This window comes from Rhizophagus irregularis, chromosome 11 (genome assembly GCF_026210795.1).
Source record: "Rhizophagus irregularis chromosome 11, complete sequence".
NCBI classification, from domain to species: domain Eukaryota; kingdom Fungi; phylum Glomeromycota; class Glomeromycetes; order Glomerales; family Glomeraceae; genus Rhizophagus; species Rhizophagus irregularis.
In genome coordinates this window covers 1,661,936-1,678,030 of record NC_089439.1, presented here as the reverse complement: position 1 = coordinate 1,678,030, position 16,095 = coordinate 1,661,936, and the positions used below count along the sequence as shown (strand labels likewise).

The 16,095-nt window shown below is 38.3% G+C and overlaps 1 protein-coding gene across 1 annotated transcript; it reads left to right on the top strand.

Annotated features, from left to right (window-relative positions):
- Positions 1–13,831: 13,831 nt before the first annotated feature.
- Positions 13,832–15,880, top strand: OCT59_002897 (uncharacterized protein; the record flags this gene model as incomplete). The annotated part of the gene is made up of 1 exon (XM_025311298.1): positions 13,832–15,880. The coding sequence occupies one exon, from the start codon at positions 13,832–13,834 to the stop codon at positions 15,878–15,880; it is 2,049 nt and encodes a 682-aa protein (XP_025173081.1).
- Positions 15,881–16,095: the final 215 nt, after the last annotated feature.

Here is a 16,095-nt window from a genome sequence, read left to right as displayed (position 1 = left end):
TTTTTTCATAAATATAACGATGTTATACTTTTCCAATAACTATGTGATGTATCCACTTGTCAATGGTAACGATATTTACAATTTTAAGAGTTTGTGACACGATGTTTGTTACGGTAGTGTAAGTATTGGCAACTACTGCATTGTTGATACCTATGTCGGATACCTATGTCTGAAATCATTTGATAACGATATTGCACTATTTTTATGTTAACTTAGGTTCTACGAGAAACCTATTAATTATAAACTACGAAAGAGAAAAATCCGTGTAGTACAGGACATAACATTCTACTGTTCGCTGGAATTACACATTGTAACAGAACTGAATTTTTAATGAAAAGGTAGTCGTCAAATTCAAGGGTCTGTTGTGCTTAAATTACAGAAGGACTGAACTGTAAAAATTTGAACGACTCGAAGTCGTCAAAGTCACGTGATTTCCCCTTATTTTCTTCGCTTCGCTCAGTCGGAGTGCCCTTGGCTGGGTGAAGCCCACTGCTCGAAGAGCAAAAATTATACAGATTTTTTCGTTAACATTAATTATGTGCTACAATGACCTACGTTATTGTCTTGTAAAACTGGAAACATTATTCTCCCTGAGGGTCTCTCCAGTTCTATGAGCCCCAAAGGGAACTTCCTAATCAAAGGTCTTAGGAAATACCTGGAGGGGTTAGAAACTGTTCCTAATCTTGCCGCTCAACCACGCTCTGTGTTCATTTTTTACTATTCATTTACATTATCAATTACGTAAAAGACTAATAAAAGAAATGAGTACAAAAATAATCATCATGATTTTTCGAGGAACGAGGGACGAAGAGGCATTGGCGTAGCCTTTCGAAGAAATGGCCCATTCCAGTCCTGGGCTTTGCCTAGCCAAGGGCTCTCTGACTGAAATTAGTCCATAGGACCTTCAAAGAAGTGAAGGATGGAATCTACGTAGTAGGCAGAGCCTAGTGACTGAACTGTAAAATTTTCAACGACCAGAAGTCGTCATAGTTACGTGATTTCTGGGTGGAAATTGCGAACCGACCGAACTGTATCTTTTCAAGATTCGCAAAGACTTAACTACAAGAATAACTTATACTAGCCATATGTGACTTGCTACCATCGTTACCAAAGACATAAACCTCGTAGGAACACCATCATCGAAACAGTGTAGCACCGTTACTAACGATATGACGAATGTTAGTTATATTTTGTAACTAAAAATGTTACCACAATTGCTGTATACCGTATTGAATTATCCAGTTAACAAATCAGCATGTAATTCCATAAACCTAAATTCATTATATTTTGATACACTGCTCTCCGCATTTTGGTGACAAAATTAGTAGTGGCATCCCTCGAAGGTGATGACTCGGTAAGACAGGAATTCCTGTGAGACAGTGTATAAAAAAACAGTTTATATTTGTTTTCGTCATCATTCGTTCCGCTTTTGTTACTTACAGGCTGTTTACCATTTTTGTCGTAAATAACTATAATGAAGGCTGTGTCAGTATGGAGCAGGTCCGAAAAAGGTATTGCTGATATAAAAGCCGTCAAAGTTCACCTTCTGAAAATTTGGTAGAAAGACCGGGAAGAAAAACTAATAATTATGCGAAACAACAGAAAACCATGTGTCAAGATGATCTCGTATTGTGTTTGCTCATAGTGGTCGGCATATTATCATGGTGCGCTTCTGGTAACTTGATTACAAAGAGCTTCGGTCAACTCCATAAATAAGAAGGTATACACTTTGTAACATACTTCTCCGTAATATATTATCTTAATTCGTATACTCATACATAAACATAAGGATGATCAAATCATTTGTCCTACAGTAGCTCAATGTATGATCCATTAATATGGGTGAAGTCTTCGAGTAGTATTTGAGAAACCCTCTCTACGCATTAATTAAGTTATTACGTAATTCTGTTCCGTAGTTCACCTTATTAGCGTTTGTGGAAATAGACTTTTTTATTACGTTGCATTACACCAGAGTAACGTTAGTAAAACTTTAATATCTCCGCAATTATTGTAACATGCTAAACACTATACTGTGATCACATAATTTCGACGACTTCGGGTCGCCCAAGTTCGTACAATTTGTGGTTCAATAAATTCGGATCACATGATTTCTTGCTTTGGAGTGTTCCTTATTAGTTGTCGCCGGTTCAGCTAGACTTGTTTTTCATTTAACCGTAAAAAAGGAAGGTTCATATTTCGTTATATATTTGCAATCTTATGAAGGAGATAATTAGTCAAAGTGAATCACAGACACAAGGCAGGGTATGAACAGTAATTTGCAGTGCGGGTTACTGACTACATCTAACCTGTTGGAAAGTACCCAACATTTGTTATAAGAACAATATGATCCTATTTAATTTCTATATCCTTGGTAAGACTCTTAGATACTAGCTATTTCTGCTTTTCTATGTTTATACCGCTGTCCTCATATACAAATCGATTCCTACTCCTCTTTATTGTTGACAAGAGCTATTATTATGCTGGGCGTAATCCAGTCTCCAACTGATCTTATCTACATTGCTGAGCAAGTATGTTATTGTCTGTTGTTGACATCCACTACACAGTTTTCTCGTTTGCCTTTAACGAGAATTTCAATGCGTTACTTAAGTTATACTATGATACCAATGCCCTTGACCTCGTTATGTGAATTCGAGAACATATAAAAAATGCTTACCATAAACCCATTAAATGGGGAAGAAAATAATGTGCGCCAATTAGAGTTATCGAGTGGGCAGCAAAACGTGTACTTTAAATCAACGACAGCAAGAGATGTGTATCAAACACAACTTCTCTAATGCTAATTTCATAGAAGACACTGTGGTTACCTTCGTACGATATTACACGATGTCAATGACTGCTATAGAGTACTATAACGCACGGGGTTTATTTTGACAAAAAGTGTACTCTACGAAAATAATAAGGAAAATGGACGTTTAGGATCGAATTGGACAATCTATGATGACACCTTGTTCATATTAAAGGGAAGCAGAATTTTCATCCCTTACGGTCTAATATACATCGCTATCCTTTATTCTGATTCGATTGTTAACTACGAATAAATAAACCTTTGTGGGTTCTACTTGCGATTTCGTATGCATACCTATCTCTGTGTGGATGCCAATATAATCTTAGACATAACCCGAGCTTCGCCCATAAATTTAATAAGCATTTTTTGTTCCAAGCCATTTCTTCCAGATGGATTTAACTGCTTAGTTTGAATGGACCTTCAACGAAGTGGAGATTGTAAACAAAAATGTTTCATGAAAACAATTACGTAACTTCTTTGATCTCGTCTATTCCATTTTTTGTTGTTATTGCATCTGTGGAACTAGTGATCAAAAATAGTGCAGAATGCGCTGTCATTATAACATTTATTAGTCTTTGTAGTGAAATACAGTATTTGTACAAAACGGAAACAGAATTTCGTTCAATCAAATACAATTCTGAGACACATCCCGAGGGGTCTTCCGAACATTTTGAATTTATGTTTTCTTGTAACTCATGTGCCTTTAGTTTCTACTCATGACATCGATACCCAAGGGGTCCTATGTCATGTGCTCTTGAGAGACTTTACAGGCGTAAATGCATAATTTACAAGTAGGCATTCTCGCCTCATACATGAATAGCGAAGGTATTTTACTTATTTTTTGGTGTTGACAGCATATGCGCCCATTCGCCTAGTAATAAAAATGATGGTTAGTTATCAATGGAACATAATTATCGGCCCGTGCCATTCATTTTTCACGTGATACTCTACTCTTTGTGTAGAGAGTAACATGACTACACGTGCGTGGAGGCGCAGTAAATGTCTTATAAATAAAGGCGCAGTACTGTCTTGTAAACAAAAGCGTAGTACCTAATATCATAATTCGCATAAATTGTTAATGTTATCCACTGTTATTTGGCTACTGTTATTTGATGTTAATGTGTCATTACTATAATTTTTTTTTGTTAATAAGATTGTACGTTATACGATGTTAGTTTTTCGTAATAACAAAAAATATAACGAAAGTAAACAAAGAAAATTCCTTAGCATGAGTTCAAGCTGCGCAGCATGTCTCTGAAATAGTTCCTCCCGTATATTTTGATGGTTCTTGTCATAGATGTTTTGTCCTTCATAATTTTCCTCGTTCCTCGAAAAATCACTTCTTCGAAGGTCCTAATGGACTAAAGATTTTTTTTGAATACATTTCCTAATAATCTTATACAGTAAAGACCACAGTAATAAGTCTTACTGCTCAACCACGCAATAGTCTTAGGAAATACCTAGAGGGTATACTTCGTAATGTGTTTCTAGAGGAGGTTCTACTTCGTACCTTTCAGGTAGGAACCTAGGTTCATAGGCTCAAAGATGGGACTTGTCACATCGGACTTGGGGAACTCAAGACAGCATAACCGTTCAGGGTAGATGGGTATATCTTGTATGGTTGTTATACCGGTCACTTACAGTGAAGTATTGACTTAGTTATGCATCCTTTTGGCAAAGGCGCCTGCTGAAAAGTTTAATACCGCAGAATTTCATTCGTTATTGCAATAAACAGGTTCTTAGTTAGCTATTTCTAGGAATTTTTGTGTTGAGTGCGGGAAAGACTGCATTGTTATTTTTTTGTAATTAGTTTTGAATACAATCACATACTTGAATATGTATGCGATAAATGCACCATCATTTTTTTGAGTGTTTCAGAATTTCCTACGTTAATCTTTCATGAGCGATTTATCCGGTTAGTTATGCTGATGTGGTTTTCTAAAAATATTCACAGTGTTGTATCCTTAGACAGTCCCTGACTAAATTTGAATTAATACATTTTGCTCTCGGATTTATTATAGCATGAGTAGGCGATTTCATAATACCGAAAACTATTGCTATACGTATACATAACAATGAATGTAGTAAGTCAAAAAAATAACAGTAGCCCATTATATAAATTGGCAGCACTGAAATACGTATAAGATAATAACAATTATCGACATGACCGAAACACCAATGAAAACAAAATATTGAGCCGAGGCATAAGGATACAGCGCACGTCATATATTGTAATAATTTGACAAATGGCATATGTTTCGTACCTTACACAAGAAATAGTGACACTGTGGTATTGTGAACAAATGACTGTCAGCGGTACATTCATTTTCCAAAGACCACTTCAGTCTCATTAGTCAAAGGCATTAGAAGATATTCCCTGAAGGCGCTATTCCGAAGAAACTCGCATGAGAAGCGTCCTAATGGTTGAGTGGCAAGAGTAGGAATGGGCAAAGCCCACGCTCATGGCATTACTTTGTAATGTGTTCCTAATTTTATTAACAGAACATTATCACATGACTGTAATTTTGACCGGGAAATTTTCCACATATTATTTATTTCACGTGTCCATAGTCGACCCGACCCTATTGCCTATCGTTACAAAAATTAGGTTGAACACACCTTTCGCTTATTTTCGTAACGATATCAACTCATCATGTCATGTTATATTGTCCTGCTTTCCTCTCTGTGTCATGCTGGCAATCTCCTCCATGTTGCCTACGTTATCTTCATGCTGTTTACACGATTTACCCATGTTATGTCAGCTACTTCCCTTCGGGGAGTACAATGCAGGATATGATATAGTTACCAAGGGGTTATTCTAACATAGCTACATCATTACCAACAAATATATGCACGTAACAAAATAAACACTATGTGTAACGAATAATGTGAATGCGGTTATCGATATGTTCACATAGTTACCAAAATAAATGCTTAGAAGCTTCTCTGCCTACAAATGATAACTAATGGTATATGTATTCATGGTTACCAACCAATATACAGTGGTGAGCATAATTTTTTGGGCAGAGCCCAGTTCCACTGGAAAAAGAAAGAGGTAAAATACGTAAAAAACGCACTTCGAAGAAGGTCCTACGGACTAAAAAACTGTCTAATATGACCATTTTCCTACATTTGCCATTCCAAATAATTTTGCTCACCACCGTATACCTCATTGAACTAAACATTGTTACCAAAGTCATTTATGTACTACTGTAACAAAAACAGTATATACGTTTATTGTGTTGACATCGTTACCCTGCCTAAAAGGTACGAAATGGGTTTCTACATTAGGAACACATTGCTTCGCAATACTCTCCAGGTATTTCGTAAGACCTTTGAATATGAAGTTCTACCCAGAGGGTACGAAGCACCCGAAGGATGGGTAGACAGCTGCGAAAATGATTATGAGTGGACAACCGGGAAAATAATGTGGATCAACTAGCATATACGTAATATTGATACCTGAGGGCCCTACAGTGGTGAGCATATTTTTTCTCCCCACGGGAGGTTCCACACTATGAACTGACGTGGCTCTACTCTTGCCGCTCAACCACGCTGTTTACAGAGGAGGTTCTACTTCGTACCTTTTAGGTAGGAACCTACGTTCACTTCCTTCGGAATGTCTAAAGACTAGGGCAAGACGGTCAACCACGCTCTGTATTCGTTTTTTACAATTCTCATACATTATCAATTACGTAGATGAATAAATAGGCCAATGTAGGCAAAAAAATCTCCACTTCCTTCGGAAGGACCCATGGGCTGATTTTTCGAGGAACGAGGGGGCTTGACGTGGCCTTTCGAAGAAATAGCCCATTCCAGTCCATTTATGGACCTTCCGAAGGAAGTGAAAATAATGGAGTGCAAAATACGCACCCTTTGGGTGGTTTTACTAGGCTATGCCTACGAAGTAAAAAATGCACTTCGAAGAAGGTCCTACGGACTAAAAAACTGTCTAATGTGGCCATTTTCCAACATTCGTCATTCCAGTGTAAATGGGCTCCGCCTAAATAATCTTGCTCACCACTGTACATTATCAATTACGTAGGGAATAATAGACAAATGTCTACAAAAAAATCTTCAGGCCAAAAAAATTGTGTGAATAATGATAGTATGGTAACGGTCATCTACTGCGAAGTTAACTAATAATCACTCCCGCATTCACCTACGTCATTTTACTGCCATTCGGGTATTTTTTCTACAATAGCACATATTAATTGATAATGCCGTTATATAATTCTAATGCTTCGCATCCCTTAAAGAGGTGGCAACGATGACTATATTTCTGCAAGCGTGTAAATTTTGGTTGACCCAAAAAAGAATTACAAAAAATATAGCTGCTGTTACATTAAAACACATTGTGAAGCAGAATACCCGGAGAGTATCCGTCCACATATACAGTGGTGAGCATATTTTTTTGGGCAGAGCCCAGTTCCACTGGAAAAAGAAAGAGGAAAAATACGTAATAAACGTATAAATAACTGCCTAATATGGCCATTTTCACACATTCGTCATTCCAAATAATTTTGCTCTTCGAGCAGTCTCCGACTGATCACCACCGTACTTATCCACATATACTTGTCTACATATACCTGTCCTGAGTGGACAACGGCGTGGGCGACTGCGTTGCAGAATATGAGTGGATAATAGTAGTTTACTGCGGAATTGATTATTAGTGGACAGCAAAATGAATAACATGAATGACTGCAGGCATCTCAACGCATATTGTAATCTCTTATCTACACTGTTATGCCATGGTGATCAACTAATTTTATATCCTGTAGTCAATCGAGCCATGTGATATACTGTTTGCCGCTGAACCAGTGGACTCCGTTCAGTTTTACTAAAACCTTCCACAGGGTGTGCTCAAGGAATAACATGGGCGTAATCGCAGAACAGATTATTAGTGGACAACTGCATTCATGTGAAATCGATATCGGAGGGTCCTATATCATTGACAGAGACAGAATCTCACCTCTACTGTTTTCTATCGACTTTATTTTTGTAGTCTAATTATCCGCAAGTCTAGAATCCGTCAGTAAAACAGGGAGCACTGCTCGTTGCCGTACTTTGTTCAGGAAACTGATAATATCTTTATTAACCGAAACAAAGGAGTAAAACGAAACTGTGCGAGGTTCGCATCATGTTCATTATTCAATGGCAGTTAAAAAATTCATGTGCTTTTGGGCGATCATCGAATGATTTAACATTTATTGTCTCTCGCACTACTTAGTAGGCTCTGCCTGGGCTACATCTTATTTTCTTGTTACGCATTTGTAATATGCATACGCTAGAACGCCATACATCCTGGGAATGACGCATATGTGAAGTGAGCTAGAATACCGTGATAATGGTGGTAACGATATTATGTTATGAGGTTATACCATCCATTACTTATGGTAACGATAATCCATTGGAAACAAAAACATATGATTCGAGCTGTTGTTTTCTATTCATCACTTGGGGGTCGAACAATTCGAATACTACATTAACTAAAAACTAATATACAAACAATTCCAATATAATGGCGTTGACAAACAAGAGGGATCGACTTCGAAACCTATCTCAGTATACTCCGTTACAAAAAATCGGTAAGTACATCAATAAGCATAAGTAATTACCAATACTCCACTATATTCTCCATGTACAGTGGTAAGCATATTTTTTTAGGCTTCGCCTTTCCAGTGGAACCTCCCTTCGAGAGAATAAATTTTGCTCACCACCGTATATTACTGTTTGCCGAGAGTCGTGTTGTATAATTGGTTTCCAAATGCTCGTTTCGTCCATTTTCTGATTGTCTCGTGAGTTTATCGTTGTCATTCGTCGTGTAATCTCTAAAAATCCCAACTGTTTGACAATAAAACGGTAATTATAGGGGAAAGCCATTGTCGTTTTATTATCCGTAAAATATGTATGCGTTATAAAGACAGATTTCGTCCCATTTTGCCGCAATGATTAACACACTGGTGTACAATTGTAGACGAAGTTACGAAGTAGAAAAATATCTTGCGTATCCCATGGACATCGACTGCGAAATTGATGGAGATATCGACTGGTGAAGAATGTAAGTGGACATCATAGGAGATCACATATATAATCCACTGCGGAGTAGATTAGTGGACAATAGATACGTGATGGTTCTTAGTGACTACGTTAATACTAATAAGCATTTCGATTACTACACTGTTTTTTTACTTGTCTACTATCAATTACATATCTGTCTGCTTCGGAATGAGGAAAAGAATGGACAGCGCTATACGACGGAATAGGCTACAGAACAGTATATTAGTGAACAACAGCAGAGTAGAATATAGTGGGTCACGTGATAGGATCAGTCATAGGAAATGGCTCCTAATGCCACTCAACCAGCTCTAAGCTCTTAGGAATGTGTTCCTATTATCATAACGTAAAAATGATTGTTATCGATAACCGATTAATGGGTACATTCTTTCCCGGAGGGTTATCCCAGTTCTACTTCGTACCCGTGGTAGGGCAAGGTGCTCATGTAGAAACCTAGGATCCTACCTGAAAGGAGTGGTCGTGAAAGATAATAAACATTGACTACAGAAAGGAAATTGATGTACATTGACACGTCATCAACAGAACGTCATGTGATACTCTGAACAAATGCATAGAGTGTCACATGAACATCATTACATGTGACATCCCCCGGATTTCCGGTAGATGTCATGTGCAAATTCATATGACTTGGACGACTTCTGGTCATGAAATTTTTACAGTTCAGTCCGTTCTATATTTTCCGGGACGGGCCGTCTCAGAAATCACGTAACTTGGACGACTTCTGGTCGCTGAAAATTTTACAGTTCAGTCCGTTCTGTAATTTCCCTCCACTTCCGCTATGAACGTAGGTTCCTAGGACCTCCTCTGTTAACAGCGCACCCTTTGGGTGGTTCTACTGGTTGAGCGACAAGAGCCCTTGGCTGGGCAAAGCCCACGCTCAGTCTAAAGACTAATTTCACTTCCTTCGGAAGGTCCATAAATGGACTGGAATGGGCCAGAGGCCTCCTCGTTCCTCAAAAAAACAGCCCATAGGTCCTTCCGAAGGAAGTGGAGATTTTTTGTATACGTTTGTCTATTAATCATCTACGTAATTGAATGACCGTTTTGCCGCTCAACCACGCTCTGCATTCATTTTTTACAAATATCATACATTATTGAAGGGTAGGAACCTAGGTTCATAGGGCAAGAGTTGACTGGGACTAGCCAACGCTCATGATATTGTTTCGCAATGGGTCTAATATCATAACGTATAAATGATTGTTATCGATAACAAATTAATGTACATCTCTTCCCGGAGGGTCAATCCAGTTCTACATTAGGAACACATTCTCCTAATACCTTTGCGTGGTTGAGCGGCAAGAGCCCTTGGCTGGGCGAAGCCCACGCTCAGGTAGATGGAATATACGTAGTAGGCAGAGCCTAAGGCATGATGCTCAGCTCATAGAACTGGAGAGACCCTCTGGGGGATTAATGTAGATGGAGAAACAGAAGCAGACAGCGTTGCCAAATTATGCACCATTGTAAAAATTTGCAGCCATCGTTACCGATATTATGCGACAATTATTACCAGGTGTAACGACTCGTTATTGATTGTTTTCGCACTTCAATAATACATGCACTACCATAGAAAGTATAATCTTTGAGCAGTCTCTTTATGAAACACATTACTGGGGATGCGGTATAAAACGTTGTCACTAGAGATTTGTACGATTGTTGTCGACAGTACTGAGGTTTAGATCTCCGGGTGCACCATGTTCAAGAGTGAAACGAGGTTTTTACTCGTAGTATACAGGGTCATACTATCATTTGAAACTGTGTTAATACCTTTTTTATCCCCTGCATAGAGTTTTTAGCTCGGGTCCGTATAGTTTCATCGGAAGATTCTTCTTCATACCAATCGGCGTTTCTACCGTGGAGTAGAAAGCGATGCTCACATAATTTATTCTAATAATGAGTACATAGTTTTTACAAGTCTGTATTTTTTGTAGCCATGAAGTAATTTGTTGTAACGATTAGTGTCCATGTTGTTATATGAACAACTGTTATACGATGACTTTATTAATCGTTACCAATTTAATATACTATTGCTTCGACAATCGTTACCATATCTTGTATATTTTGTTACAAACCCGAATTATATCTACTTCAGTGTCATATTTGTTGTAAGGCAGACACGTGTGTTACATTTGTTGTATCGATGGCCTTTTTATTTTTATTGCCGGTATATTTTTGTAACAAATTACATGGAATCCCAAAGGAATTCGCTTCACGAATCTCTGTGATGATAAGTATATTTTTGTAAGGATGATGCTTGGCTGTTGATAACATTGTCCGCATATATTTCTCAGGGTATACAATGACAGTCTCGCCGCTCAACCAGTAGAACCACCCAAAGGGTGCGCTGTTAACAGAGGAGGTTCTAGGAACCTAGGTTCATAGGGTATTACCGTCCATATATTTTCGTGGTAACGATAAAGTAAATACCTGTCCTTCGAGTCCAAATACTCCTGTAACGACATCTACGGATATTTCATGGAATACACGTGTTCCTTGCTCACTGACAGTAGCGTAACATTATTCATGTGCCCCTCCATTATTTTCTTCGTTCCTCAGAAAATCATGGAGATTATTTTGTACACAATTTGTCTATTAACCATCTACAGTAAGTATTTGCGTATTAATTTGTATGCAAGAAACAATTCTGTATGAATTTTGAGCGAAGTGAGAAATTCATACAGGGGTAGTCTCCGACTGAACTGTGGGCAACAGGAGCGACTGGCCTATTTTATTGTTACAAATGAAATCCATAGATGCCAAATACGCAGTGCAATGCTAGAACTATTCTCTGAATCAGACTACTGTTTTTCGTCCTATACATGGTACCAGACTGTGTCAACGTTAACAAAGAATAAATATGCCCCTTCAGGTAATCTACGACTGAATGCACATGGTAACGATTCGTTGACCACATTAATCAATTGAGTCGTTACTTGTTATTAAGATGAACTGGTTTACAGTTAACAATATGCGTTACATTGGAATTATTAGCGCATAGAGAGTTATGCTGTTAAAGAAAAACTAGCATCAATAGTAACTTGTCCGTTAAATGATGCAACAAGGCATAGTAAGAGTTTTGCGCTTGTGTGGTACAGTAGACGAATGCGGTCTACCCAGAGGGTACGAAGTAGATTGTGCAATGAATAAAAAATATCAACTATTGTTCGCCACATGTTAGTGTATTTTTACAACGACAACTATGGATTATAACTTAGACACGGGCGTTACTTTTCTGGTAACGATTGGAATCAGCCTAGTGTCATAAGCTACGTATTTCGCAACTAAACCTTGACTTAGGGACAAATGTTATTTTTTGATAATGAAGTAATACATGTTACAATTTTCTTGATAGTAGCACCTCGTTGTAAGTACAGTGGTGAGCATATTTTTTCCTTCGGGTTCCACTGGAAAAAGAAAGAGGTAAAATACGCACCCTTCGGGTGGTTTACTAAAAAACGTATAAAATACTGTCTAATATGGCCATTTTCACACATTCGTTATTCGAGTAACTGAGCTCCGCCTAAATAATTTTGCTCTTCGAGCAGTCTACGACTGATCACCACCGTATATGTCAGAAATTTCAACGACCAGAAGTCGTCCAAATCACGTGACTTTAGCGAACACGTTCGATGAAAATACAAAATCACTATTATGTTTATAACGATAATTACATTATCATCAGTGTAATGCATAATCGTTAGTAACGTTTGCTGCGATTTCGGTAATGATGGGTTCGTTCAGTCTCATACATTACTCTCGTATCCCCTTTACAAGAATCTCATCAGGCAACAAATATCTGTGTGTTGTTTTCCGGGATATTAGCCGAAATTACAAAACCCACGATAGCTGTATGTTGTTGATAACAGGTTTATATCTCTATTAGAGTAAATGGATCCAGACGTTTATATTCGTAATCCACGTACAGTAGTGGGCATTATTTTTCCTTCGGATTCCAGTGGAAAGGAGAAACAAAAAATGTGTAAGCGATAAAACTAGACAAAATTTGGACGTCTCTTAAGTCACGTGATTTTTGAAGGCCCACTTCACCTGTTGCATAATCCATTCTAAGGAATCAATGTAGTTAAGTCTGACAATACGGTGGTGATCAGTCGTAGACTGCTCGAAGAGCAAAATTATTCTCCCTTCGGGGGTTCCACTGGAATGACGAATGTAGAAAAATGGCCATATTATACAGTTTTTTAGTCCGTAGGACTTTCTTCGAAGTGGGTTTTTTACTTCGTAGGCATAGCCTAGTAAAACCACCCGAAGGGTGCGTATTTTGCATGGAATGCGCTATTTCTTCGAAAGGCTACGCCAAGCCCCTCTTTCTTTTTCCATGATCGTCTTGCCGCTCAACCAGTGGAACGGGTGCGCTCATTACATAGGAGGTTCTACGTAGTACCTTTCAGGTAGGAACCTAGGTTCACTTCCGAAGGAAGGTCTAAAGACTAGTGTGGAACCCGAAGGAAAAATTATGCTCACCACTGTATATGCAGAGTTAATATACATAACGTGATACTTGTGGACATGTAATAATATGGTTAAATGAACATTTTAAGAAGTTTGTCTAAGCATACATCCGTGGGGGACACTATATATCCATATGTGCACCTTATGCAGTGTTACCACTCCTGTTATCAGTCAGTACAGAGCAAGAAACAAAGCACGTTGTTGAAGCTAGTTTCGCTTATTTTATTTTTGCGCTCATGTAGTGACGAAATTTACAATAACCTGCAAGGAGATACAAAGTAATAACAACTCGTCAGGGAAGGATTCTTCGAATAACGAACGTTTCTGTCTGCTAGTTACTAATTCATCTGGTGCATGAACAAAGTAGCGTATAATCCGTACAGAAGTTTAACAATAACTAGTCCTTATCTTTCGTTATTACATGTGCCGTTTCTACGCATTTGAATAAATAAAGAATAACGTATAATAATTTTTATTACGATGGAAGGGGGGTTTTGCACGAAATATGCTGTGCTGCTTGCAAAGAATATCCTCACTGTAACTGATCAGGAATCGCTCGCAGACAGAAACGATACACCAGAACTGCTTCAATGTAAACGTTGTAACGAAAACATATTTACATTTCCACTAAGAAAGGAATTCGTAGGACTACTATGTGGGCACTATATCCATCGTGATTGTCTCGAAAGTAACAAAACTTGTCTCGATTGCCACTCTGCTTCCGACAGACTATTTCTTTCACAAAACAACCATAAAACAACAGACCCTAGCTATGTCGTTGCGGAAACTGGTGCGCTGAAATCGGTAACATCGAGCTGCAATAACGTCGAGGCAGCACACGAGCACGGATTAGGGACTTCTAGCGTAAAAGATTTACCAGTAGTGAATAAAACAGAGAAAAAAACAGAAAAGTCTCATACCAATACGTTACAAGAAATTCACAAGACTATCAACGATAAAAGTGCGGCTGTCTCTTATGTAAAACAGCAGAGTGTACTAAATAACAGAAGCAACGAACAGACTCCCCTCTCGGACAGAGAAAGAGAGTTTATACAAGAGATTTCTTCCTCTATTGGCCAACAAGAAGGTAACTGTTGTCCACCTGTCAATGAGGAAAATAGCACGGAGACTGTACCAAATACGGTATGCCAAAAATCTGTTCATGATACCGTTACATTGCAACATTTGGCCAAGTTATATCGCAAAGCCACTAGTGCAGAAATTTCTGCCATGGAGGCCAACCGAAAAGAGATTCTGTGCTGGTACTACTATGCTAGCGCATTTATCAACAACGTAAAAAGATTTGTTACTGACGAGAGAGTTGGGGAAAAAACAGCCAAAGGGAGAATATACGATTTCATTGCTAGCCAACATCCCAAAATCAAACGAGGGAATCTCTGTAAAAAAACGCAGAGAGCTATTAAGATTTACAAGTTGTTCGAGAAAATAGGGATAGACAAAATTAAACATGTTACTACGTACAGTGCGAACTTAATTGCAAGCTTCACGAATAATCAGATACAATCAATTATTCACTATTTCTCTGTGGAACACAACGAGAAATTAGCAGGAAACCGAGACCCACCGATTACTGAGAATGAACGAAACACTGTAAATTTCACGAGTAATCCGAACCAAGCCATTAATAGTTGCTCCTCTGTGGAATACGATGAAGGGTTTCAAGGAATCCAAGACTCAGCGACTATTGAGATTGCTGAGCAAGACACTACAAGTTTCACGAATAGTGAGATCCAAGACAATCTATCTGTGGGACACGATGAGGGGTCGCATGAAGAACGAGATCCATCGATTACTGAAACTGTTGAACAAGACACGTTTATTTCCCAAGGAAACGATTCTGCTACAGATAGCATTGGTTCGGTCATCGTTTCCTTAAAAACTGATTCTTCTACCGATAACATCAGCCAGTCTATTGTTCCCCAAGAATTGCATTCGAGTGATTTAGATGACCGGACTACCACAGTATCGAGAAATAAAGAATACGAAAATGAATACATATGCGAACAAGCCAATGAACACTTTCACGCATCGAGCGTGTACGATCCAAGCTATGAAAAGTTTTTAGACACAGACAATGTAATAATAGAAGAGTTTCACCGATTAGACAGTACATCGAATAACATTTGCAAAGAAACTATCATACCCAACTTAAGTACTCGGAAACCGTTAACTTATGACCGAGATGATAATATAGACGATGATATAGACGATGATATAGACGAGGAATTAATTGACCACATTGGCAGAGAATATACAAAAATCATCAGGGGGGAATTAGCATCATGGAAACTCAAAGGTCAGAATAAGCATGCTAATGCTTCATGCTTCGAGTGTCGCTCCTATGGAGCCCTTTGTCCTAGTTGCTTTGTAACCGATTATAATACAAAAGTACGCCGTAAACTAGTGGAAATAGATATCGAGGATGACGAACCCGGGTATGAGACGCCTAACTCAGATTCTATGCATAATGCGCTATCAATGAATTGTTCTTCCATAAGTTCATTCTGAGCACTGTATTTCTTTCGGATACCGTATGAGAATAACAAATTACGAAGTATAAATCCCTATGTAGCCAAGCCCATACTCTGTCTAAAGTTAACATCATGATTCATATACGAGAAGTATGCATGCAGTGCATGTAGCATACTTAATCTCATTAGAACCTATCCATGTTATGTACCAATTACTTGTATTTTGGTAGCCTTTGATGAATTTCATAACCA